Genomic DNA, 27692 nt, shown 5'->3' with positions numbered 1-27692 from the left:
GGGGCCAATGGCGCCGCGGCGAGGGCCGGGGCCCCGCTCGCACCCGCGGACGCTCATTCAAAACGCGGCCGGGCTCGGGCGCCGGCAGCCCCGTTCCGCTGCCCCCCGGGCTCCGCGGGGCCGGGCGCTGCCGGCGGGGATGCCGGGCGGGGCCGGGGCCTGAGGGGGCCGCCCGCCCGTCGCCATGCCGGTGAAGAACCGGTACAACCTGGTAGACGATGGCTGCGACTCCCGCGTCCCGCTGCACAACGAGGAGGCCTTCCAGCACGGCATCCACTTCCAGGCCAAGGTGAGCCCCGGCCGCGCTCCCCAGTCCCGGCGGGGCCCCCTCGCCCCTTCCAGTCCCGGTGTTCCCCCGGGCCCGCTCCGCCCGCGCCTCTTGCAGACCCGGCTCAGGTGCCGGGACCCGCGGTTTGGGGGTCCCGGGCCAGGCGACCACCAGCCCCGAGGCATGTGCTGGCCAAAGGGACAACCCCGGCTGTGTCCCCTCCAGCCCTGCCCGGGGCTCGGCTCTGCCAGGCTCTGGAGATGCCCCTGCACCTGTGTGCCGGGTCTGAGGAAGCATAAAGGAAGCACCAGCGAATTAGGAAAGCTTTACGTTTGACTGTCACAATCAAACAGGTTTTTGCTTTTCTCCTAGTATTTTTTTTTTTTTAAATCTCTTTAAGCCACAGAAGCCGCCTTGCGTGCTTCATTGGAGAACTGATGCTGAAAGAGCCCTCCTGACAGCACAAGGGACATGATGTCTGTGCCAGAAACACATGCCATGTCCTTGCTGGATCTGGTGCCAGTCCTGTCCCCATCGGGCAGGTCCCCATTTCTCCTGCAGTGACAGAACACTTCTCTATTCCCCTGGAAACCGGCAGACTGTTATGTACAGCTTAAAACCATATTAATGCTTCATCTGACCCATTCCCTGCATGAAAAACTGGGCAGGCAAGGGCTGTGTTTCAAGGCACACAGTCTACAGGTATCAGAAACACTGATATTTGTCAAAACACTGTGCATGGATCATAAGGAATGGTCTGTCAGTGCAGCAGTGCTGTGAGAAAGTGACTCCATTGAAATTGACATTCTGTAGACAGCACTGGGAATGGGTTTATAATTCAGCTGACAAGTAGAATTGCATTTTGCTGGAGCAACTCTAGGGTTCCTTTCCCCTCTTTGCAGGTGGTCTAACACAGATTAGAAATGGAATTCATGCCTGCTGTCTCTTGAGCTGGAATGAAGGGGCATATATATATATATATTGAAATAAAGCTTTGAAATGTGGATTCATTGCTTTTTTGTTTTCCTGCTAAAAGAGCTGTAAGAATTAAGCAGGATAAAGGATAGATCTGAATAGCCAGTTAATCACATATTTTAAAAATCTCTTCCCTAGGAGAGAAAAACAATTAATCTTTGATTTCTCTGTTTTAAATTAATACTATGCCACAGACTATGCTGAGGTGAAAAATCCTTGCTTTGATGATTTTAAGAAGATGGGAAGCGACTGTAGCTTTAACTGAGTGAAGTGGAATTGACAGCTTCAGGCACCCAGAGCTATTCAGAGAGTGGATGAGGTGCTGTATCTGTGTGGGTCTGAGGTGGGGTTTGTATTACCTTAGTAACATGCCTGCTCAGTTCTGCTCTCAGTTCTGTCTCTTCCAATTAGGATGCTGGCTGTGAGCACACCAGGCAGCTGCAAGGCTGGCAATGGCAAGGCTGTCCCTGGCTACCAGGTGTTCACACTTACTGACCACAGTTGGTCTCTAATCTCCACGTACCAAACTCTTTGTACCTGCTCTATGATCTTCAGGGACAAACTTCAGGTCATCAGTGCTGGGAGTTGCATGTAGAATGGTGCCTGTTTGTGTAGGGCTGTGTGAGCTGCCAGGGCTCTGTACCACTACTCCAAAGCAGGGAGTTTGGGAGAATCTCTACTGGCTCAGCAGTCACCACCTCTCTTCTTGCCCTTTCCTATTTATTCATCTTTGGTAGCATGACCTCTTCCTCGCTGCAGCTCTGCTGGCAGATGAAGGTCTATGCTGGATCCATCTGGATCACCTGTGAGGGTACTGACAGCCACCACTGAGCAGGGAAGGAAATTCCTGCAAGCCAGAGACACCACAGATCTGGAGTGACACAGCTAAGCCCTGGCCATCAGGGCAGAGGGAAATCCCAGCTCTGTTCTTCCCTTCCCTGCTGCCCTCGAGCTCTCATGGTCTGAGTGGTTTGACTCTCCTGTGGTTTACCAGAGGATACCAGAGAACTTAACTGCTCTTAAAAATGCCAATTTGTAAAGGCACTCACAGAAGCATCAGAAAATCCGGATGACCTTTCAGATTGCTTGTGGTGTTTATTTCAAGGCAGGCAAAAGAGCAGTAAACACTGAGCCAGGAGAGCTCATCTCTGAAAACACTACCAGAAGTTTTTCAAGATGAAACCTATTGCAAGCTGCAAGTGTTAGAGTAAAGAAATAAACCCAGAACTATGCCAGTAACAGTGACAGCTGTGGGGCTGCTCTTAGGGAAGCATTTTGTCTCTGTTCATATGTGTATGTTTGCAGGGGCCTCCTGCTTAGCTGCCTTCTCCTCCCCTCCACATGGAAACAACTTCCAAAAAAAGCCACACACTCAAACAGATGTAATTCACAAACCAAATGCTCTTGAGAAGGGGACTGAGCTTTGTAAAATGCCCTCTGCCTCCCACTACCCTGTGACAGCCATGCAGATGGACTGTGTTGCACAGAGGGAGCTGACAGAACCCTTTGGGAACCCACCAGAACCAAGATCAGCACCCTGCACCCTGCAGCACCCTGTTCTGGCAGGACAGTGCCAATTCTCACCAGGTCCCTCCCCCTTTCACTCCCATGGCAGTTCTCTTGCCCCCACCAACATGCCCTTGATGTCCCCAGAGCAGTGAGCCACAACCCTTTACAACATTAATGTCCTTTTGCTCCACACACAAGGTGACTCCAAGATGCTTCATGTTTTCCTCATTCCCAAGGCTGAGCTGGCAGCTTTGTGCCTCCCCCCCTTGGCAGCAGAGCCAAGAGCTCTCCCGTCTGCCATGTGTGCTCTCACAGGTCCTGCTGCCTGCTTGATGAACAAAAGTGCCCTGTGAGGCACTGGTAAAGGCACATCCAGAGTCTACCTGAGGTCAGAAGCTGACACCCAACCTCAGAAATCCACAAACTTCTCCCTGACTTTGATAACAGTATCCACAATGGATGTCCCCATGGTGTCCTGGGTCAGCAGGATGTAACTAAGCAGGGATTAACTCCATGAGATGCTGTTGGTTTGGAAGAAGCCTACACCATTAACCTGGGCATTATTTTATAGCCTCTCTCACTGCTCTCTCTTTCAGTACATTGGGAGCTTGGATGTGCCCAGGCCCAACAGCCGTGTGGAGATTGTGGCAGCCATGAGGAGGATTCGGGTGAGTTCAAAAAGAGCTATAAAATGGAATAAAAAGTAACATTCACGGGAGTGACTTGGTTGCAGTGCACTGTTCTGCATTCCCCCACACCCTTCCTATCTGCAGCTCAAATCTCAGCACATCCAGGGTTGTAACATGCTTCTCCACAAGTTCCCAAGGCATGTTAGGATAGACCCATCCCCTGCTCCTTGCAAAGGGATCAGTGAGCAAAAGTCAAACATAAAAACCTATCCTCTACTGAGCAGGTATGGGGATTCTCTTTGAACCTAACAGATATATTTACTCTGTTTGAGGGATTTTTGTGTGTGGAAAAAATGAGATGTACACAATCTGCTCCTCAAAAGCACTCGAAGTCATTGACAGTTCAAAATATATTATATTATTATACACTGAAATATCAGAGGCCTGGCAGATGTTCTGGATGTAAATCCCATCAGTCTAGACTTTGTGGATTCTGCTGCTCATGGAATAACTTGCTGCTTCCCCCCCATCCTCCAGTACAGTTTTACAGTTCCTGTTTCTTACCATCAAGTCTGTGCTCTTTGTCCTCTACCTCTTTATTCTGCAGAACAGCCTGTGAATGGTGACCAGATTTAGCTATGATTAGCAGAGTGGGTAGCTCACATCTGCTTCATGGTTAACCAGTTCAAGTGTATCTACCCCACAAGGCAGCACAGCTGCTGAAGTTTGCAGGGGTCTGAATTCTGAAGCTGTTCATATGTCTCACATCAGCTGAAGCAGGTTTGAGAATCTTCCATTTAAAGCTTTGAAGGGATTATCCTCTCCCCCCATCACACAGACTGTTTAACCATCTAATTTTCATTTTAAATAGTGCTTTTTAAACTTAGCCTGTAACTGGCTGGGAAGCTGATGTATTCATCTCCAGCCAAGCTCAGAAATGACTTTCCTCTGCTATTGCTTGCTCAGATCACAGTGCAGCAGCAATCTAAATTGCCTGGTTATTTATGGAAGAGGTGAACAGCTATAGCAAAGAGGGGCAATAGGTGAGGACTACTGGGGCAGTTGAGAGGCTGGCAAACCTACAGGTAATTCTTTACCTGAATCAACATTAAGCATCAGGTTTAACACTGCAATTCTGCTGGTCTCTGAGTGGATAACACCTTTGCAAGAAAAAACACCCAATGTTTTGATACCAGTTTCTAGAAAGCATTGCATTCTGGTTTTGCAGCTGAGAGCTCTGTGATGGGATCCATCTCAGAGGATGTGATAACATGCTTGGGTGCTGGGTGAAAACATGCACAAAACCACTCTGTGTTCGTGGGTGCCCTCTGTTCATCTTATCACACAAGATTTTTAAACCAGGCATCCTGTATTCTGTCTTGGGTTTTTAAATCTTGGAAGCCCTTTCCAAAAAGGGAGGGCTTCCCCTTGCTCTGTGTGTATTGTACAGTGGGATCTCATTCAGACACTTCCTGGCTGCTGAGCGGAAGATGCTCCTCTATTGAAGATAGTTAATTGGCACTGATCCTTAATTAGAGCATAAAGAGTGAACTGGGAGGTCTTTGAAGAGAGTTCTAGTGCATAGAGTACACAACCTAGGAACTGAGAGAAGATGGGGGTTATTTATGGAGTGTTCATTTGCATGCAGAGGCCTTGACTATACCAGAGTTTTTTCCCATGGACTCTCAACAGCACCAGTTGCAACTGGGAGGAAACACTGGGAGAAACTATTGGTGAAAACTAGTATTTTGCTACCATCTTATTGTGGGTGGTAGTGCCTGCAAGAGCAAGAAAGGTCCTGCAGCCCCTGCCAAGTGCTGGCAGGAGCATGTTGTGATGAAGCTTTCGTCCTTTGTACACTCCAGTGTTCCACTGGAATTCTTTACTGGAGCGGAAGAGAAAAGTCACCCAGGACAAGCCCCAGCACAACATTTCCCAGGCTGCTCTCTGTGCCCTGCCACTTGGGAGGAGGCAGCATGAGCCATCCCTGGAGCAGCTGGTGACAGAGCCAGCAGAGCACAGGGCAGCCCAAAGCACGGGCAGAATGTTACTCATTGCTTCTGCCACTTCAGAAGGGGCCTGGGGAGGAGGATGAGGAGTCCCAGCCCTGTATTCTTCTAGGCTCTGACAGGGCTGGTTACTCCAGTTATTCATTAGTAAATTGATAGAAGCTCTGAAACTGCTTTCCTGCTACTATGGCTGATGCTGGAATGAAAAGCACTCGCCCCAGGGTAAAAACCTTGAGCTGCCCAGCACTCAAAGTTGTCCTTGGAGTGTGGGGAGGGAGGGGGTCAGTCAGAAAAGTAGCAACTCCAATTTCTAAGTCTGCTCATTGACATCTTACTGTATTGATTTTTGTGCTGGGCTCTTTTGCCACTTGCATATGAATTATACCAGGGAATCTGGGAGGAGTTTGATGAAATTCTCCATGCATTAGCAGAGCAGTCTGCTTGCAGACTTCAAGACACATAGAGCACACTGGCTGTGGGGACATTACTCCCAGAGAGCCTCAAATGACACATTTTACCATTTGTCTGCAGAAACCATGATCTGCTCTTTGGCAGTAGGTATTTAAGATTCACTTCCATAGTAAAGCTTAGCTCCATCTCCCTGACTGAAGGGGTGCTGGTTGAATTGCTAGCAATGCTCCATTAGTCACACATCAGATTCCCATTTCATAACAGACTGGAAAACCTTGTCTCATCATGTTCTATGCTTCCACTGGAGGGAATGCAAATGCAATAGGTAGAACAGGGAAGCTGCTGTTCTTAGCTGCCCATTATGCAGAGCTAGACAACTTCAAGTTTGCTAATCCTCCCAGTGGATTATTAGCTGCATACAGCTGCCACGTTATTATATGACTGTCAGGGTTCAAACTAATCCCTCTTCCTCCTCTTGCTCTGTCAGGGGAGGTGATGAAATTAGTTTGTGACCTGAATAATAGGCTGTGCTCTGACAGGGGTGTCAGGCTGCCCCAATCCATGGCACCAAGCACCCAGCACCCACCTCCTGGGGAGAGGTGTCACACCATGTCTGCTGTCACCTGCTGCTCCAGGCCATGCAGGGCTGGTGTCTGGCTGTCCCTGCTCAGAGGCAGAGTTCTGAAGTGGATCCATCTGCAGATATTTGAGCCTACTCTACTCTCTAGGGAGCTTACATGCCAGACAAGATTTTTCTTCCTGCACAAGTCAAGTGGCAGCCAAGATGAAGAGTGTGAAAGCCCTTCTTTAGGGCTGATATAGCTCCCTGCCTCAGCAGGGCCACCCTCCCTTTCCCTAGACAGTACTCCTGGGTGCCTGTTGGTGAACAACTGAAGAGCCAAGTTCTCCCCTTAGTCAGGTCAAGGCTTTCACTGAAGTTAAGAGGGAAGGTGTTGTGGAGCCCACACAACACTAAAACAGTAACAGGAAAGCTTTATAAAGATGCTTATGGGTACAGGCCTAGGGATAAAGCCGGGTTTTATAAAACACTTTCCTTGAAGCTCCTGAGGTTGCTTGGGAAAGCTTGCCCCAGGAGACCAGGGAATAGCTGATGTTATGTGAAGGGTTAACATCACATGTCCTGTATCCCTTCCCCAGCTTCCAGAGAGCTAGCACTGAGCAGAGGAGAAAGAGTCAGCTGTCACCTTTCCAGAGCAACGCTGCCCTCAGTCCAGCACTTCCCAGCCAGGCAAGCAGCCCTGGTGAAATGCTGCTGCTATTTTGAGTGGTGAGTTGTACAAGGACATGGTAGGAGTAAGTGTCAAAGCCTGTTGTCCCCGCAGGCATCCTGCTGCCAGCAGTTCCCCAAGTCACTCCATTTAATTACCTTGAAGGCATAGAAAGTTTCCCTGGAATTTACACCTCAGATTCTACGAAGCCTGGGAACTTCAGGTCTGTGTGGAAGCTCTACCTTGGATCTAAGCAGGTATCAGCACTCAGAAAGGAGCCAGATATTGGGTTATTTAATCCCAATTCCTTGTATTCCTTGTAATAAGGAAACAGCCAACTGGTGCTGTGCCCATCCAAGCACCAGGATGAACAAGCAGGAGGCAGGCATCCAGACTAATGTGCTTCTTTTGTTACCTCCACATTTCTTAGGCTTAATTTAATTGAGAAGTCTTTTTTTCCCCAGAGGCCACTGTGTCAGAGAGGCAGTAACATTTCTAAACCTTGACGAAGGATACATCAGAAATGTCTGAGTTCTCCTTGGCATGAGAACCACTTTCTCACTTCAGCCTCCCTCTTACCCTGATTGTTCTTGCTTCATCCTTGCTCCTAAGCAGAGTCTCAACATTTGCCACTTTCCCACATAGTATTCTAATGAGGAAATCCAATCCAGCCACACTCTAAGTTATATTCACTGCCAAATATCAGCCAGTGGCATTAACATCAGTTGAAAACGGGGTGAGTAAAAGTTACAATCCTACAGTGCAGGCTTTGAAGCAGAGGCAGCAGGGACAGCTGCACAGGACCTGCATCTCCTCTACCCCAGCAGCTCCCAGTCTGGTAGCTGGGCTGGTTCCACATAGCACCTCACACCTAAAGCCATGCCAATGTAAACTGCAGTGGTTCAGGAGCAAATACAGATGTCATTTTTCTGATCTTGCTACAGAAAGAGAGTTTGCAACTATTCCTCAGCACAGCTTAGAAGTCTATCACAGAAAAAAAAAAAAAAAAAAAAAAAGAGGAATTTGCACTTGGAAGGAGATGCACAAGAGGTCATCATGGATGGCTTTTTGTCCTCTGCCTACTCCTGGATATTCTGGACTTCTACCAGCCCACACCTTTGCCTGCAACCATACCTGCTTTATTAAGGGAGGGTACCAGGCACCACAGCAAAGCTGCAGGCTCAGGAACAGTCTTGCAGACAATTGGCTGAGAGCTGAGATTGGCACAGGGGCATCAAGAGCAGAGGGGATGCCTTTGCTCAAGGACTCCTTGCCTTAGGGCCCTTCTCTTCCCCAAACCCCTGGGGGGAGCTGTGTCCTATTTCAGATTTCTTAGCTCCTGTGGTCTCAGGAACACACCCAGGGTCCCACCCATGACTGACATCTGAGGCAGTTTAAGGTTAGAAACCACATGAGATTAAGCTAATTGGTTTTACCTTTCTAAGCCCTGCAAAAATACAGTGAGTGTTTTCAGGATGGTAATTGAGTGTTAATTGCAGCTAAGTTTAGCCCTAATACCTCATTAGTTTGTTTTCCTCTATTTGTTGCAGCTATAGCAGAGGCTCCTGCATGGGGATGGGGATCAGGCTGAGCTTCCCTGCAGGCAGGAGTCCTGCAACATGCTCTGAGGGTCCTACCCGAGCCATGCCAGGAGCTTTTTACCTACTCATACTCCAGAGGAGATCTAGGTGTGGAGACAAAGGCCCTGGAGACCATCAGTTACCATCCAGGCAGCAGCTCTGCTGTGCCCAGACACAGCCATGAGCCCAGTTCATGATACAGTGGATTTTGCATCCCTTCCTATTGCTCCTTCATTGCCCCAGCAGGTTCTTTGCCTTCTCCCCTGCCAGAGGACTAGTTAGTGGGTTTAACAAGGGCAGGCAGTACTGAAGCTACTGCTATTCAGTGCCCAGCTGTACTGAAAAGCATTTTCTGTTCTACACCACAGACAGCACCTGAATTTGGTTCCCCCAGTCTTTTTGCTGGTCTTTCAGGAGGTAACAGACCTGACAGAGATGCCCTTAAAAGAAGCCACCTTGCAACAGGAGGTGACAGCCCCACTATGAGTCATAGAATCATAGGATCACAGAATTGGCTGGGTTGGAAGGGACCTCAGAGATCATCAAGTCCAACCCTTGATCCAATACCACTGCAGTTCCCAGCCCATGGCACTCAGTGCCACATCCAGTCTCTTTTTAAGTATCTCCAGGGATGGAGAATCCACTACTTCCCTGGGCAGCCCATTCCAATGTCTGATCACCCTCTCTGTAAAGAAATTCTAATATCCAACCTAAACCTCCCCTGGCACAACTTGAGTCTTCCCTTTCTGTAGCACAGGCATTATCAGGATGCTGAGGAAGGCAGAGAACCCTCTGGCAGAAGGTTCAGCAAGGATCCTTTTCTCCAGGCAAACAAATGACCTCAGCTGAGCCTGCAGGGCCACATCTCACAGCAGGCAGAGCTGCAGCCTCCCAGCCACTCCTTCCACCTCCAGGAAGGGCTTTCACTGAGGTTTGTAACCTCCCCTTTCCCACTGTGCCCTGCAGCCCAAATTAGCCAAAACCCAGGGGGGACTCTGTCTCCTAGGCGTCCCCAAGGAAGGGGGAGGTTGGGATTAGAAGGCTGAGTGATACAGGTGCAGCTCCTTAGAGCTCTCTCCATGTGGTCTCCAGCCTGGGATCCCCTTGGCAGGGGATGTTTCATGCATACTCTGCTTCCCCAGCCTCATGGAAAATGTCATTTTCATGAACTGAAGAGTGCCTTTAAAAACATGGAAGAATTGAATCTGCCATGGCTCAGACTAACCCAAGTTGTGTTAGCCTCTTTCTGCTCCTCATAGAATAGTAACACAAAGGGAAGAAGCTCATAAAGGGATGGATTTTGCCTGGTTTTTGAGAAGTGACTGCTGATTGCAGACCCTGCAGTTCTTATACCCTGTTCAGAGACTGTGCCATGGATGATTGATAACAGATGGATGGAGGGATCAGTGAAATGTGTCATCTCCAAGCAACGGTGACCTTTTAATGTTTGCCTCAGAGTGCTAGGAACTGGATGGCATCTCCAACGAGGGGGTGGAACTAGTGAGGCACATTAATATTGTTTTGCATAAGAATCATGATGGATTGGAATTTAGTTGAAGGCTAATAAAAGCAGCAGTTAAACACATAAAGGCTAAATTAAAACGTTAGTACTAGATAGAACAAGACAGAGCTTTTTGTCTGATGCTAAATCTTGGCAATGAGGCAGGCACCTTTTAATTATAAAATAAAGTGGCTTTAAAAGAATTATTATTATATTACCAAAGCATTTGGTTTCACTAGCTGAAATACCAATGTATGAGATCTCTGCAAAGCTTTTATCTAGTTTGAAATAAAGTGTCTTTTGCAACAATTATGTTACTGGTTGCAGAGTACTACAGGGATGGAATATAATGGCTTTCAAATTACATTCTGGTGTAGAACAATCAGCCCCAGCTCAAAGCTGCTGCATTACTGGTGTCTGAAAAAAGAAACATAATTGAGATGGAAAGCAGAGTGGTTGCAAGCACATTGGATTAGTTTGTTAACAAGGAGGTGCCTTAATCAGAGTGGGCAAGGAGTCAGAAGCTGGGGTTGCCCATGGTGTGGCAGATGACACAAGCACAGCATTGATTTCCACCAGAGCAGGGGAGATTTTTCAGGAGCAAAACAAGCACTTAGACCTGTCCCATGGCTGAAACTATCTACATGCAGTGAACAATAAATTTAAGAACAGCTTGTAGTTCTGGTGTAATCTGGTGCTTTGGACTCAAACTTTCTGGTTCTTAGGCTGGAGGAAGACCTGGTACCACAACACTGGGTGCCTTTGTAGGTGCTGTCTTGATTTTGTCAAATGCAAGGGCCCTTTTTACTTTATGGATTGGTGTTCTGTGTAGAGCAGGCCCTGAGGGACCATGACCACAAAGATTTCTCTCTTAACAAAATAAGATTTGCTAACAAGAGCTTGGTTCTATGCTTGCTTTCTTCCTTCTGCTTTTTACTCTGTACTAAATGAGCCCTGAAGGCAAACAGAATCAGTGCTACTTAGCATAATACTTTGACAAGCTACTTCATGTTTTGACCAAATAATTCTGTGATAAATCTACAGAATAAAAATCTTGAATGGGTCCCTAGAGGGAAGGATACATTGATGAGAGAGCAGGGTGTTTTTCAAAGACATCACACAAAGGCTTTCTTTTCCTGCAGCAGCAATTAGACACTCTCTGAATGGCCTCTCCCTGGGCCAGATGGGTTATTTGGACTAATTGGCAACAACCTGACTGTTTTCAGGGCACCTGAGTCACTCCCCTGTCCTCCATCCTTCTGTCACTGCTGCTGCAGAGATGTTTCTACACAGTGAGTCTGAGAGCATCACAGAGCAGGGCTGTCACTCACCCTGCTGCCTGCACAGCCATGTCCTGCATGTCCCCAGGAACCCCACCAATCCCACTCACCTCCAGGGTTTTCTCTCTAAAAATAAATTACTACTGCCACTGTCAGAGCAGCAGTGAGATCTGTTAAGAGCAGACACAAGGTATGGAGGGCTCAGCATCACCACTGCCTTCAGGAGGGTGCAGGGCACAGAGTTATCCCCCAGACACCCAGGTGCTTCAGCAGAACTGGCCCAAATGCTGGTGTCTGCCACCATCAATACTTGCTGCCTCCTCAAGTGCCTGGTACCTGCCACAGGGCCATGTGCAGTTCACAAAACACTAAAGGTTCAGTGATCCTGAGCCATCATGGACTGGTTCAGTCTTGCTGCAGCCTGTGCTCCTGCCATTAATGATTACATGGTCTGAATGTCCAGCTCAGGCACATTTTTTGCTTCTTTTCATGTTATTACCACCCAAGGCAGTGCTGGTCTCCTGCTTGTCTTGCTTCCTTGCAGAAGCTGTAAGATGGGGGTAGGGAACACTGTGGTTAATCATAGACCTGTAGGAGAGCAGCACAGAGCCTATAAATGTCCTGAACTTCACACCTAGGGACTGATACCACTGCTAGCCCAAGGGCTGGACCTCTGCCCAGCACTGCAAATGGCCAGCAAGCAAATCAACCAGTAGCCTCTTGCCCAAGAGCCTGAAATCCCAGCCCAGGCTGCTTGCTTCTGCCTTGGCACTCAACTGAGATGCCCTGGGACAGTTTTGATGACAATAAACACTGATACCATAAAACCCTCTTTATCCACAACTCCCACTAGCTAAACCCGGGCTGAGTCTCTCACAATGATTCACTAACCTCAGTAACTCTCTTGGGGTAATAGAGTCCTTGAACTGCTTCCTATTCTGGAGTCAGGGAAATGACACAATTAATGTTGAATTTTCTTTCTCTTGTAGTAAGTCTTGTTTCAAATTTCAGTAGGGTTTTATGGGCATTTTAAGGACAACTCAGACATCTGCCTTTAGATTTAAGAACTGTCACAGAGAATGGTTACCATGATCTGTTGGCAGTTTTATTAGCAGTAATTTCTAACCAAGGACCACTTAGCAAGAAGCTGCACAGCCATGCTGTGCCTGCTCTGTTCAGATCTTCTTGTCTAGGGGAGACCTGGATGTGACTGATGTCTGTCCAGGGTCATCTGGATGGAGAGGGGGGAGCTCCCTTCTGTCTTCACTTGTGCTGTATTCCAGAAACATGCATTCTAGCTTGAATTCTGCTTGCTCAAAGATAGAGGTGCTACCTCTGCTATAGATATGCAAAGAAAGTGCTAATGTTCCCAGTAGGTAGCAAGAAGAAGCCACAAGGCAGCACCCAGGATGCACATAGTGTGTGATAGCAAGTTAGAAGCCAGGGGATGGTCCCTCCCTGGGTTACCAAACAGTAACCCAAAACCAGTAACACCACAAGCAGGTGGTAGACACTCAGATGTAGCTTCTCCAGATTCTCAAAAGCAAGCTAGATTCCTCCTCCTCTGGATAAATGTCTGCTTTGGGTGGACATGCTCAGCATCCCTCTCCTCTGCATCCCAAAGTCAGGCTTTAAGGAGGAGACTGCAGAGCAGCATGGGTGGTGACATCCACAGGTGACAAATGTCCCGCTTGGAAGCAGGGGCTGGGTTGACTTAGTTACTGGTTTGAACACAAAATACTGTTGTTACCTTCCCACAGCCACAAAGGAAGGCAGAGGCTTTTGGACACTGCTGTGAGCCTGCTGCAGAGTCCTGGCTCCTGCTTTTCTGACCTTTGTTGTTTGAACATTGATGAACAAGGTGAAAAAAAAAATTAAAAAAATCCATCTTCTAGCTTGCCATGTATGTCCTACATACCAGAGTGGAGGGCAACTAGGATGTGTACAGCAACAGGACCTCCTCTGCAGAGCTTCTTGATACTGATGTTTATGGGGAAATACAGAATTACTTGAAAGTGTTGCAGTGTATAATTGCAGTTTCACTTCTGAGGGTTATTTCAGGTGAATGTGACCTCCTTCTAATGAAATTAGCACTTTTTATCTGCAGTAACCTAGCAGCTCTTAGAGATAGGGACCATTTCTTCGTGCACTCAGTGCCTGGTACATAAGATTCCATTGGGGTAAGGTCTCAAGACACTACTTCATTACTGAAACTAATTAATCACCCAAAGCCCTGCGGATGGAAAAGGTAATTTGTTTTCCCTTCAAAGTGAATAGAGGTAGAGAGGGAAAATAAGACCCAGCTTCCCTGTGAGCTGGGCTTGGCCTGCCCTGGTGAGACCAGGACTGAAGGGCTGTGTGTGGGAAAGCTCCCTATTAAACCTGGGGACAGCAGGGGGTTCCTGGAAGTGACAGTCACACAAGGGAGCTTTTGTCAGAGAGGCACTAAAGGGCAGATGATGTCACCTTGCATTGGGCTTCAAGGCTGCCAGTGCCTCTGGGGATGGAGCTCAGGGGTGTTGCTTTATCTCTTTGACAGGGAGGAGGCAATGAAAAGGCTGCTTCTATCACACCCTTTTTTAAAAAGCAGGCAAAGCAGCTTCGTTCCAGAACAGTCTGCCTGTTTTCAGAGGTGGAAGGGACTAATTAAAGAGCCATTGCTGGTTTCCCCAGCAGCTCCCAGGCCCTGCAGTTCTGTTCTCCCCCATGGGTGTAGCTCAGACCACTCTTTGAATCCTTTTGTCTGGCTCAGAGGAACCTCTGAACTCCAGCCACATCCTTTCACTTCACCACCTCACCCTTGGAAAGAGCGATCTGTCCTTAAAGGCTGCCTGAGACCTCCCAAGGATAAGAAGCTGAAGATGGGGAGAAGGAGACCTGGATAAACAGCAGCCCTTTTATCTCTCTGCCTTGCCCTTCTCAGGCCAACCTGCAGATTCCAGACTGGAGGCAGCATCCCCCCAGCCCCTGCCTGCTCTGTTCCTGCAGCTCCCCTTGTCCAAGCCCAAACAGCCTCTTCCCAACAGAGGGGTGGGAGGAGGTTTTTCAGAATTTAATGACCAAACAGGCACAGCCACCATCCCTCATCCTTCCTTCCCCCCTCAGTCCACAGCTGGGACACCATCCCATCATACCTGAGTGAGCAGAGCAGACCCCGGGTTAGTTATCCGGTTTAACCAAGACTCCAGATGATCACACGGGTCCATGCTGAGGAAACAGTGCCACGACAAAGCTGGAAAGTCACTCTGCACGTCAGGATCAGGTGTAGGGCCAGGCTTAGCTGTAGCTGAGCAGGAGACCAACAATCTCACCCTAGAACTCAAGGAGCAGGTCCTGAGCTGAGCTTAGATGGTGGTGTGGGTAGAGGCCCCCAGGTGAGGCAGCTCAGGACCATTAACACCTCTTCACAGTTGCACCAAGCTGGGCTTGGGGGGAGGCTTTGCAGCAGGAGCTAGAGCCAGGTGCTGGGACTCCATAATCCTGGAGTCTGACCCCTGCCCCTTGGCCAACCCAAGAGTACCCCTGCCTCCAGTTCCCTGCTCTGAAAGAAACTTCCTGGGGTCAGGAAGGCGACAGGGAGGGTCACACTTAAATGTGTGACTTCATCCCTTGACTGTCTGCCTCCAAAAACAGGAAAAGGAGAGAAGGGATGGCTGGGCCAGCTGAGGCCAGCAGCCACCAGCCCTGACCCGAGGTGACCGCATTGCTGCTCCCCACATAGGACCTGAAGCCACGTCCTGGCACCCCAGCTCCAAGGCTGGAGCATCACCAGAGCAGTCCCAGCCCTGCAGGCAGCAGCACTGCTGCCAAAGCACAGAGCTAGGAATAAATAAACCATCCTGGTGTGATGAACTCTGGTCACATTTCCATGCTGCCCTTCCAGGGACTCCCAGGAACCCGGTGAGGCCGTGGCAGCTCCACGGGCCCCTCCAGTTCAGAGCTTGGGGAGGGGGCTGGGGCATCTGCAGAGAATATGTTGGATGGGGGAAGGGGCTAATTTAAATGAGAAAAAAAAGACGTTGGGTATGTTGCCAGCATTCTCCTTTTCTATTGTACTCTCTCTTCAGCTTCTGCTTTCCACTGAACAGTTTTATGTTTCCAAGGATCATAAATTCTCATTTTTCTACTGGGCAGGAGGTGCACTCCTGGCCTCCACCGCTTCCTGCATTGCTTTTGTGTCCGTGTTGCCCAGTTACTGCAGCACAGACCCAGACTATGCCCGGCCCTATTCACATCCCCGGGACCCTGCACCCCATTGCCGGCCACAGGGAGGTCAGAGGATTCCGATGGGCAGATGCTTCCCAAGAAGAACCAAGGGAAGGCCAGAACCCGGTGGTTTCCAGGCAGAGGCTGCGAGGGACGGGCTGGGGCTGACTGGGGAAAATGCCCCTGACCAGTGGGGAGGGTGTGATGTGACACCGTGATGTGACGTGCTGTGACGTGATGCTGAAGGGGCCACAGTGACTTGAGGGGGGGGGATTGGAGGCTGGATGGCAGCCTGTGGTCCAAAGGGTCTGGGAACTGACCCTGCAGGAGCTGCACTTGCTGGGAGAAGAGCTCAGGAGCGTTTCTGCAGGACCGGTGTGGAGCAGCAGCCCTCCAGGAGATCCAAACAGCAGCAGGGGCAATGCTACGTCCCTGGGCTGCAAGGGGCAGTTTGGTTGGAAATAAGTAACATTCCTGACCTTGAAGTACTTGGATCTGTCATGGCTATAATTCCTAAAACAGCTCTCAGTTGGCACGGGAGATGCCCGGGTGCAGTGGGAGGGCAGGGGGGCTGGGAGAGAGCTGGGAGGGGGCCGGGGAGGCTGCCCTGAGCTCGTCTATCAGGGGGCAGAGCCCAGGGGGGTTCATCCCCTCATTGCCATGCTTCCTGTGTCCATCCGGCAGGCCAAGTTTGGATAGGGGCTGGCACTGCTCATTGTTGTGGGGTTGTTTATGGACACATCCATCCTGCAGCCCGCCAGGACGGGACGGTGAGGGGTGGCTGGGGGGCAGCGGGCAAAGGGCTGGCTGGAGGATTTACAGCTGCAGGAAGAGGTTGACCATTCCCAGGCCTACAGCAGCTTCCTCTGGGCATGTAAAATACTTAGGCAGCAGTGCCCGGGAGCACTGATTGACCCCTGTTTCAAGCACTCTGCCTTCGTTTCCCTTAACACAAGTTGGGCTGCACAGCAGCACTGTCTGAGTCATGGCAGGGAGGCTCTGCTGCCTCTCTCAGCCCTTCTGCTCTTTGTTAATGAGGAAGATGCATTTTTTGGAAACAGAGGCTGCCTCTAAGACCTGCAAACTCTCTATTTTATGACAGTTTCATTTGCATAATGAAAGCCCTGATACCTTCAGTAATTAATCACATGAAGAATTGCTTCCTTGAATAACTCTATTCATGCAAGTTGCTCTTACTGCTGGAAACTGCATATGATTTCCAATGTGCATTAGCCCATCTCTTTCATCAGCAGATGGAAGCTGGTAACTGCATGTGTAATTTATATCTGCTTGGGTGGAATTATCAGATGAAATATGCATTATGCAGCACCATTAACATTTCTAGTCATACAGTCTCTAGCTCTTGGGTGAGTTAATGTTACATGCCAACAGTATGTGGGACGTAGGAAAGGCAAGGACTCGAACACAGGGATTTAACAGCAGAAATGGAAAGTATTCCAGGTCAGGCACATCAGATATAGAATTAACGACACTACTAAATTAAATGAGATTCATTGCCCTTCTTCAGCCTGCATTTTTTAATAAAATGTCTCATCTTTTCTCCATAGCTAAGAAAGCTGCCAGGCTTTCCTGCTGAATTGCCACTTGTAAGGGCACAGACTGAGCAGGACCAGGGACTCAGTGGCCTCCTTCCTCACCTCTGGTGCTGTGGCCAAGGGCCACATCCTGAGCAGAGCCTGAGGGTGCTGCCTGCAGATTGCAGGGGTCAAAACCACTTCAGACAATGTGTGGGACCTGTACTGTCCCAGAGCTGAGCTGGATGGAGTTCCCTGGCATTACAGACCCACCATCACTCCTGGCAGCACCCAGAGATGTGCTGCTGCTGCTGCTGCTCCTGACTATTCCTTTCCATCCAAGAGAGAAAGAAAAAGCATCTCTGCAAAATCTAGACTTGGACTTTGCTTAAAGCCTTTGAGCAAAGAGCCTTGTTTGAATGTAATTGCACCCCTGTTGCTACAAGGGGAAAATATACTGTACTGCCGGCTCTTTCTTGGAAAGCTCAGCTAGTATTTTCCCAGCCATTTGTGTATAAAGAAAGATAAATAGCTCTTTAGAGGGCAGAACAATCTATCTGGGTTTTATTGACATTCATGCAAGCAGACAAGGAGAAACAGTTTGGCCATACTGAGTGGAGTGGAAGGGGAAAGCTGCAGCCTGGTGGAGCTGGGAGGCCCTGGAGAGGTTGGGCTGGGGATGCCAGCATCCAGGGGTTGCTTGGCTGCAGGGTGAGAGAAAACCTGTCAGGTTCTGGGCCTGGCAATGCTGGGTGCCTGGCCCTGCAGACATCTGCACATCCTGTGGGTGCCCCTGGCTGCCTGGCCAGCACCTCACCCAGAGCCTCACTCCTCCCTATAAATAAAAAACCCCATGTACAGCAAATTTAGCTCTGGCTTCACACGCAATGGGGCTATAGATAGGTTTTTAAAGAGCTTGTCTCAGAGTAATAATTCATGGGGAGATCAAAAAGCTATGGTTTAATCCAGGGTCTGTCTGATACCATAAACCTTACTAAGAATTCAATGAGCAGCATCAAAAGCCTGATAAACATAAAAGCCACCCAATTTTCTGCCTCTGAGGCTGGCAAGGCTTACAATGGGTGCTGAGGAGCTGGGGAGATGCTGTCTCTGCAGTGCTCAGCTGCCACACACAGAGCCCTTCAACTTCACATTTCTGCAAGAGGTGCCTGGACTCCCTTAACATCTCAATTGCTACCTGCAGCTCTGCTGACTGCATTAAGAGATAAGATTTCTGATTAGATGTCTAATTACACAGTGCTGGTAGGCTTCAAGCTGCACTGCACTGCTTGGCATCACCTTGTTCTCCGCGTCTGCCAATCACACGGTTTGTGCTGCTTTTCCAAAGGGATGTGGCAGAGGCATCCCAGGGGATGGATTTGGAGCAGAGGCACCTCCCAGCCCCAGGAGCCCCTCAGAACAGCTCAGTCTCCCCTGGGACTGCTGGGTGCCACACCTGGCTGGCCTGGGGGCTTGGGATGCTGCTTCATCACCCTGGCACCTTAGCAGGAAAAGCCTGCAAGCTGCTTCCACATCTGTAGCCTCCCACAGGCAGAGCCAGCAGGCAGTGGTGTCCCCATGATGTCCCCTTTGCTGGGTCCAAGCTCCATTATAGCACCATTGACATTATTAGACTATTATTAGAATATTAGAGCAGGGCATTTGTCACCTCTGCTTTGCAGGGATGGTTATGGTAGACTGAGTTAATCCCAAGGATTTTTTTTTTTAATAGGAGCATGGTGGCTGTAACTGCACTGGCAGTAATGGATGTGCTGGTTTAAATAAATGGAGGATCTGGCCCAGGAAAGCTGGATTTCAGATAGGACTGTTAAAAAACATGGGGTATCAAAATGCCATGTTTGGGAGTCAAAGAGAGTGCCTAAAATAGGGCCAGGAAGGACCAGCTCTGTACATACAGGACTGCAGAGTGGAAGGGCTCTGCTACACCTCTAGCTGTCAGCAAAAGCAACATTTAAAAGCCAGGAGTTCAATTCTTAACACAAAAGGAGGTGAGTTCAGACTGCAGATGCCTGCAGGTGAGAAGCTGAGTTCTCCAGAGATACCAAGCTCACTGAGGTTAATGCAATTATGTAAATGAGGGAGGCATAATTGCCTCACTGCCACCCATCTGGCCCTCCCTACAATTCGTAAGTGATTTTATATTCCCCATGCTCTGCAGCTCTGACATCCAAGGGCACTGGAGGTGCCATAAATCACTTCTTGGTGTTCACTGCAAGTGCCATCTCCTGGTGCAGGTCCCACAGGACCAGGAATGGCCAACACATGGGAAGGTTCCCCCAGGATCCAAATTAACACTCTCTGGATGCTGTCCAGAGGGTCGAGCCCTGCTTGTACCTGTCCCACGGGATGTTCCTGACAAAGCCAGGATCCTGCCCAGCATCCCAGCTATGGCAGTGGGTCCTTTCCAGTATGGATTTTCTTAGCAGGGTAAAACACATTCTCACTTTCCAGTTTAATCCCACTTGGGATTAAACACAAGCCTGACCTTTTAATGTCAAACACTAATAGCACAAACCAGGTACCCCCCCCACTCCTACCTCTCTTCTAACTTGTTTTTTTCTTCCAATCAGTATGAATTCAAAGCCAAGAACATTAAGAAGAAGAAAGTGAACATCATAGTGTCTGTGGATGGGGTGAAGGTGATCCTGCGCAAGAAGCAGAAGGTGAGAGACTTCTCCAGTCATGCTGGGGCCCTGGGGGCCAGAGCACCCCCAGTGTGGCTATGACTGTGTCTGAGTATTACAGCTGCTCAGGACAGTCACACTGGTAACCACAGCTGGCCTGGTCTTAAAATCCACTCAGAATTTTCACAAGAAAACATTCGATTTTTCACATTTTTCATCAAAACAATAACAAAACCTTGATGAAAAAGAGAGTGAGAAAAGCAAACCGTGGGAAGAGGAGATTTTTTTTTCTATCAAGAAACATCAAGCTTTCAGGAAATAGTTCCTTTTTCCTGTTAACCCTGGTAAGCTTTTTCCTGAGCACCCCTCAGCTCTTCACCCAGGATGAGCTGAGCCAGAGGCTGGACTCAGCTCTCCTACACCCCAGCTCAGAGCCTTCTTCCCCAAAACACATTACTCTTCTGCATATTTGAGGCTATAAATTAATCTTACTGTCCATGTTCACCCTGGAGATTGTGATCAGATGAAGTGATATGATAAATGAACAAGAAATCTATTTTTGTGCAAGATACCAGTGAAACAGCCATTGCTCATGTTGTCATGCTGTAGCCTGGATTTGGCTGGGGACAAACACACCACTTCCCAGGGTTCCTGCCCATCAGCCTGATGGAGCTTCATTTGGACTTTACTCACTGTAATTTCATTTCTGCCCTCTGCTTACAGAGAAAGGAGTGGACCTGGGATGAGAGTAAGATGGTGGTGATGCACGATCCTGTGTACAGGTAGGTGGCAGGGCTCCAGGTTTGGGGTTGTTAACAACCCCAAGCAGTGTGTATCCATCCTCCCACTTGCTGAGTTACCTCCACCAGGGCTGGCTTTCCAAAGAACCATAAAATATTAACAAGATGGCAAAGGTCCTGCTGGTGGTGAATCCTTTTATGCATTTTTCAGAGTGAGGCAGACTGATCTACCTTTGAAGCTGGCTCTGCTTTGGGCAAGGGTTAGTCTAGATGACCCCCAGAGATACCTTTAACCTGAATTACTCTGGGATTCTGACTCTGAAGACAAAATTCCTGTGGCTTTCCTTCAGAGCATGGCTCATTGTGTGCTTCTGAAGTAGGGCCCTTACTCAAAGGTGTAAGTACTTACAGGGAACGAGCCTAAACAGGATGGGGTCAGATAGCACTAACTTTCCATAGAACCTGCTGTGAGAAATCAAATTATTCTGGAGGCCACAAGCCCAACCCAGATGCCTCAGAGCCCATGGGGAATGGTTTATTTGAAGACAAGCCCAGTGATGGTGAGTAGCCTGCAGACACAGCTCAGAGCACAGGTTGCACAGGCTGTTAGATCTGCCAAGTGAGTAATTGTACCAGGAGCACAAAACCCACAGCCCAAGGGCTGGGATCACCAACATTGGTTTTCTGGGTCAGAGCCTTTGGGGGCAGGATAAGGAGTGGAGGATGTGCTGATGCATTATCCAAGCCTACCTCTCCCTTCTGGCATTTTTTACAGCTTATGACAAGATGCAGTACATAGGCAATAGTTTCTCCAACTGTAAGTTCAACACAAAAAAATTCCAATTACAAAAAAAAAAAAAAAAAGTAAAACAGATCCAGAATCCCTTTGGTTTTTGCTCTATTCAGAGCTGAACTCACTTGTCACATTTTTACTTGATTAAATCAAATATATAAAAAGGTCTTGTAAAAGGCTTTTGCAGCACAGGCAAGAGAAAAAGTCAGTTTGAGCAGGAGAGAGAAAACTCCTCCGAGTACACTCAGCATCCCTGGGACAGGCTTCCAGGGGATGCTGGCTCCACCTGCCTGCTGCTGCCAAGGGACTGTGTGGGGTCCCCAGGCTGGTGGCACCGAGGCAGGCAGGACATTCACTCTACAGGCAGCTGTGCTACACTGCAGCCCAGGCCAGGATTAATTGCTGGGGCTAAAAATAGCCACAAACTTTTCAATACTATAGATTATTTTTTTTTTTTAGCTTTCCCACAGCACCTCTAAAAAGCTTTTCCCTGCTTCAGAAGGTTTTCCATCAAGCCAGAAGTACCGTTTAGATCCATTGCCTCCTGCCTTGAAACTCCCAGGAGGGGCTGTTCACCAGCACCACATCCATCCTCTGGCCTGGGGTGCTGTGAGCCAGCCTGGTGTGGGGACACGGGAGCCTCCGAGGCTTCCTTGGGGGGCAGAGCATTTCATTCCTTTTGTCTTTCTCCCACCTAGAATCTTCTACGTGTCTCACGACTCGCAAGACCTGAAAATATTCAGTTACATCGCAAGGGACGGCGCTAACAACTCCTTCAGGTGCAACGTCTTCAAATCGAAGAAGAAGGTAGGAGGATGCTCCCGGAGCTACAGCCAGGGCTTCCCCGGGATGGGAAGCAGTTTCCCACCGTCGGGGGGTGTGGGGGGAGGTATCGGTGCTGAACGGGGTGGGTGTGCTCCGCAGAGCCAGGCGATGCGGGTGGTGAGGACGGTGGGACAGGCGTTCGAAGTGTGCCACAAGCTGAGCCTGCAGCACGCCCTGCAGAACGCCGACGGGCAGGCGGATGGCGCCAGCGACAAATCAGCAGAGGAGCAGCCGCTGGAAGGTGACACACGGCTCGGGCAGATGGGCAGGGGTGCTTTTGGGGTGGGCAGCTGCAAGGTGGCCTGTCCATCGTGGGCCAGCTTGAGTGACAGCGAGAGCTTCTGGCCCCTTCAGATGGGGGAGAATGGGGGATCTGCACAGCCCAGGCACCAAAAGGGCAGAGACTGAGCCCCCCTGGTCCAGCAGCGTGAGGTTCTACAGATGCCAACCCCTGAGCTGGCCCAATCCCTGCCATAGCACACCAAAATTTGGAGCAAGTCCACACTGTGGTCCCTGAGATGTCACCCTGGCTGCCAGCCCTGCCAGGCCCTGGCTCCTTGCTGCAACCCTGCACGGGGTGGGCTTGGGTTTATTTATCTGTCTTGTTTGAAGTTCACCAGATAAAGGGCTCCAAGATCACGGGTGCAGACGAGGTTGGCCTCGACCCTGATGGCATCTGTGTGTCTGAGAGGGGACCTGGAGAGCTGCCCACTGCCAGGGGGGACATCAGCACACTGAAACCTGGGCAAGCCTCAAGGGATAAGAACTGCCAGGTACTGGGGGTGGGCTGGGGGTGGCCCACAAACTCTGCTGCTGCTGTGGTCCTTCTGCTCAGAGTCACTGTGTCACAGCTTGATGAGGAGGGGTTTTCATGGAGACCCCATGGCAGAACCCCCTCTTGGCTCCCTGCTCTTGCAGCCCCATACAGAGCAGGGTGTCCAGCACCAGATTTACCCACATCAGGGCTGTGTCCCAGCTCTGGGGCAGGGGGAGAGGCGAGGGCTGGGAGTGCGGTGACAGCACATGGCTGAGCAGACTTCAGACACAGAGGGGCTCTGCGTGAGCCTTTGCCTAGGGCTGGAAAGGAGAAGCAGGGCAGGACCCCCTGCCGCAGCAGCACCAGAATATCGGACAGCACCGGCAGATCGGGCAGAACCGGCTGAATCGCTGCTCTGCAGAGCTTCTCCGTGAGCACTTCCCGGCGCCCTGAATGGCTTCGCTTCATCTCACACAATTGTATCGCTTGCAAGGCCTGGCTGGAAACAGCTGCAGTGAAATTCACCCCTCGGGAGCCGTTCCCATGGCTGGAAAGGCTGGGAGGGCTTTCCTGTGCTTGTCCTTCTGGGTGCTGGAGCTTCCTCAAAAGAGCAGGAGGCAAGAGAAGCAGCAGCCACAGGAACCACACTAAACACCCCCACTGCCAGGGGGACACTGTTGAGCTCTGAGCTGAGACCCCCGGTGCTATAGAGGGACAGGTGGGCTCCCAAACTGCTGTCTTTGGGATCACAGAGTGGGGCAGCACCCAGGGCTGCTCTGCCACGCTGGGGTCAGTGCCATGAGGAGCCACGATCCAAATCCCAGCCTGGGCTGGTCGATCTGCTCACCCTGCCCATTTCTTTATACTCAGGATCCCGAGAACTTCTCCCTCTACCCAGCTGGCTCCCAGCAGCTGCTCAGCCCCAGCAGCCCTTGCTCCTCGGCCTCCATCACCCCTTTGGCCTCCCAGCACTGCCTCCAGCTGCTCCAGCAGCAGCTCCTCCAGCAGCAGCAGCAGACCCAGGTGGCTGTAGCCCAGGTATGGTCCTGCCCTCCCTTGGGTGGCACCAGCCCTTCTCCTCTCCCTGCTCCAGCAGCCTGCCAGGCTGGGCTGGCAGTGGGGACAATTGGGGTTAAGTGCCCCGTGCTGGGGTGGCAGCAGTGCAGGGAGCTCGCAGCATTGCTTGCAGCATTGTTTACAGCACAGTTTGCAGCACTGCTTGCCGCGGAGCTGGCAGGATTGCTCGCAGTACCGCTTGCTGCAGCCATTCCCTCCCCCAGGCATGGAGCTGGCTGCACACAAGCCCAGGTCGCTCTATGGGGTCGCGGCATCCCCCCCCTTCCCATGAGCCACCAGCTACCCTTGCATCCATCCCATTTTTGGAAGCCCCCTCTCCCCGGTGCCTCTTTCCAAAAAGCAGCATCAGGCCGAGCAGTCCCTCTGTTCCAACCTGCTCCGTGTTACCGGGACGGGCAGCGGAACCACCACCCTCCCCCCCCCCCCTCCCCCCCTCCCCGCAGCCGGACCCCAACCCGAGGAGGGGCGGCGGGGGTTGGGGTGACGCGGCGGGGCCGGCAGGGGGCGCACGAGGGCCGCGAGCCGCCGGTACCGGAGCGTGCGGGATGCTCGTCCCGCAACACCACCCCAGCCCCTGCATCATCAACCACCCCGGCCCCGCAGGTCCAGTTGCTGAAGGACCAGCTGGCGGCTGAAACGGCGGCGCGGATCGAGGCGCAGGCCCGGGTGCGGCAGCTGCTGCTGACCAACCGTGACCTGCTGCAGCACGTCTCCCTGCTGGTGCGGCAGCTCACCGTGCTGGAAGCCCGGGAGCAACACCGGCAGCCGGGTGAGTGCAGTGCTCCCCGCAGTGGGGGGGTTTGGGTGCTGGGGTGCTCCCCTTTGGAGCAGCTCCACACCCTCTGTGGAGCAAATTGGGTGCCCCTAATAGGAGCCCCATCAAGCTCTGGGGGACATCAGAGCAGCTCTGCACCCCTCATGGTCCTGGGGAGCAGTTGGGTTGGAGGTCCCCAGCCCTTCACACACACCTTGTCCCTGTCTCACCAGTTGACCGCTCCTTGCAAAACCTGTCCCTGGCTCAGTCCCTTTCCCTGAACCTGAAGAACCACTACAGCTTGGATGTCCACCTCCCATCCACCTCTACCCCCGCCAGCATCCTGGGCAGCCCCGTGGCCCCTGGCTCGCTGCCAGCCCTGGGCCCCGGGGGCTCCTACCTCAACCTCATCAGCCTGGAGAGGGGTGGCCACAGCTATGGCAGCAAGGAGGGGGAGGAGTGCCTGGCTGTGCTGGAGGGGCAGGATGGGCTCAGCCGGCGTGTGGAGGGCTCCGAGGTCAGCGAGTTTACCCTCCTCAACGGGAGCAGCCGGCAGAAGACGGATGGCAAGGACAGAGGGGATGAGGACAGGTAGGACGTGCCACTTCTGACTACCTCAAGCAGACCCTCATGCACCCCCTAGCTGCTTCAGCAGGGTTCCCCCAGCACAGGCCATATTTTGGAAGGGTGGTGGCAGCAGAGCCCACGGCAGGAGGTGGGGAGGAAGGGCTGTGCTCAGGGTGCTAGCAGAACTCACCAGGGACAGACAACCTGGTTCAGCTGCAATGAGCCTCTGGAGGGCAGGACCAGGGTGAGAAGCCCCTTGTGTCCCCCTGTATGGTCATCGCCACGAGATCATGACTGCCACATCACTTCACCCCTACTCTAGCATTTGTAGGTGATGGGTTGCACTGATGGGACCCAGCAAAGGGCTTTTGGAGAGCCTGGGGCAGCGAGCCCAAGCCTCCCAGTGCAGACAAGCACCCTTCCCCTGTCACCTCCTCCTTCCCCTGTCACCTCTCCAGGAGGCAGCAGCACATTCCCAAGCTCAACCCACCACCGCCCATCCTGCGCAAAAGGTCGAGCAAGACCTCCCCGAGCCTGGAGGTGGAGGCAAAGCCTGAGAGTGTCCCCCACGTGAGCCTGCCCAGCCCCAGCATCTCCAGCCTCACCAGCATCACCGCCAGCTCCCTCACTCTCTTGGACTCTGAGGCAAGGACTCCTGCACGGAGCTCTGCCACCAGCATGGACCCCATCCCTGCTGGGACCTGCCAGCCTACTCTAAGCAAGGACAGGACTGGAGACAGCAGGCAGATGTGTCCCCTGCCCAACATCCATGACCCTGCAGCCAGCGAGGCCCTGGCCAAGGACTTGGCCACCCTGGGCAGCCCCATGGACAGCACACTGCCCTTCTCCCCTGCTGAAGACACCTGCTTGCACATCAGCTTCTCAGAAGATGAGCTGCTTGAATCAGAGCTGGACGCTGCCCTAGGGCCCAGGAAGGTCCCCTCTTAGTGGGACAGTAGAAGGTGGCAGCTGGCTGGCAGGCAGTGCCAGCAGCCTATGCTGGGGTTGGGGGCCCCTGTGCCCAGGTTGGGAGGAAGGTCCCCTTCCTGTCCCTGACCCACACCACTGGAGGATGTGACCTGGCCAGCCTCAGTCTTCCAGCTCACACTGCCTTCCTGCTGCCCCCCATACCCCTCCACGGGGTCCCTGCCTCCAGGCAGCTCCCAACCACCTGGCAGGGGAACGTTTCACATTTGTCACTACGTCCCTTCTGCAGCCCAGCACCAGCCTTCCCACAATGGCCTGGTGTCACCCCCAGCCCCTGGCAGGGTGCCTGACATCACAATTGCCTGCGGGGTGGCTCGGGAGGGCGAGGAGCCAGCCCACAACACTGCAGGAGGCCAGGGGGACAGCACTGGTGTGACATGCTTTGGGGATGTTCCCACCCAGCACTGCCCATGAGATGCTCCACTGCAGAAGCCCCCCTGGGAGCAGAGTGACAGAGCACCCAGGCAGGGGTATGGCACAGGGCTGTGAACATCCAGGCTGTCACCATGCTGCCACAGACCAGGTCTCTCCAGGGCAGCCAGAGTCCACCAGTGCCATGGTACACCCAGCCCAGCTCTGCTTCTGGGGACAGAAGTCCCACCACTGTGTCCCATGCAGCAAAGCCACCACTGCCTACCCCACAGGTGCCTTTTCCTGCACCCACTGCCCTCCCAAGCTGGGGTCATCCCCTGGGGGTCAATGATAGGGTGCAGGGCTGGCCCCAGGGATAGCTCTGCAGTGGGTGTCCCCATGGATAGAGGGTTCACCCCGTGTCTTGGGGTTGGGGTGGGATTTTCAGGTGTAATGATGTGTTTTGGGTTTGGACTCTGAGGTGTGTCATGGGATGAGTTAATGTTTGAGGAAGAAGCACAGCCCTGGGTAAAGGGCTGAGGCTTGGGAAGGGTCCCAAGGAGATGCTCTTCTGCCTTGGTTGTTTGACAGAGGGTATTGGGGAAGTGCTGAAAGGTGAAGATGGGGAAGTGTTGAGGAAAAATGGAGACTCAGACCCTGTTCCTGACCCTGCTCCACTCCCGTGGGGGAGATGGGGATGAGGGGACATGCACCCCAGAGCCAGCAGGGTGATGGTGACGGGGCCTGGGGCTTGTAAAGCCACAGCTGGGCTGTCCTGTAGTGCAGTAGAGACAGCCCAGCCTATCTATAGGAATGAAGTACACAGCAGTTTGGTAACTTGACTTTTAAAGAAAATAAAGGTGTCCAATTTGCAGAGCAAGTGCTGTGGTCTCTGCTGCACCAGGGGCTTCACAAAGTGACCCCCATAAGCCGCTGTCTGCACCTGGGGACCCCTCAGGTATTCCCAAAGCCACAAGACATCTGCTGGAAACCAAGGCTGCCCCGAGCTACCAGCCTTCTGCTTGCCCAGCCACAGCCCTGTCTGCTCCCCTGTACAGTGCCAG

General features: G+C 51.6%; 1 protein-coding gene across 2 annotated transcripts; it reads left to right on the top strand.

Moving 5' to 3' along the window:
• Positions 1-148: 148 nt before the first annotated feature.
• Positions 149-27509, top strand: LOC115599271 (carboxyl-terminal PDZ ligand of neuronal nitric oxide synthase protein-like). Of its 2 annotated transcripts, none has more exons than XM_030461433.1 (11): positions 149-289; positions 3349-3420; positions 19724-19816; positions 20501-20559; positions 22009-22117; positions 22235-22376; positions 22748-22908; positions 23763-23930; positions 24573-24738; positions 24957-25314; positions 25749-27509. In XM_030461433.1, the coding sequence occupies exons 1-11, from the start codon at positions 185-187 to the stop codon at positions 26236-26238; spliced, it is 1923 nt and encodes a 640-aa protein (XP_030317293.1). In that variant the 5' UTR covers positions 149-184; the 3' UTR covers positions 26239-27509. The 2 variants fall into 2 exon arrangements, with proteins under 2 accessions (XP_030317293.1, XP_030317294.1); XM_030461434.1 differs by lacking the exon at positions 149-289 and adding an exon at positions 6960-7089 and having other exon boundaries at positions 3370-3420.
• The last annotated feature ends 183 nt before the right edge of the window (positions 27510-27692 follow it).

The sequence above is a fragment of the Calypte anna genome, chromosome 17 (genome assembly GCF_003957555.1).
Source record: "Calypte anna isolate BGI_N300 chromosome 17, bCalAnn1_v1.p, whole genome shotgun sequence".
In the NCBI taxonomy this organism is placed as follows: Eukaryota; Metazoa; Chordata; class Aves; order Apodiformes; family Trochilidae; genus Calypte; species Calypte anna.
This window is presented reverse-complemented; position numbering and strand designations above follow the sequence as displayed.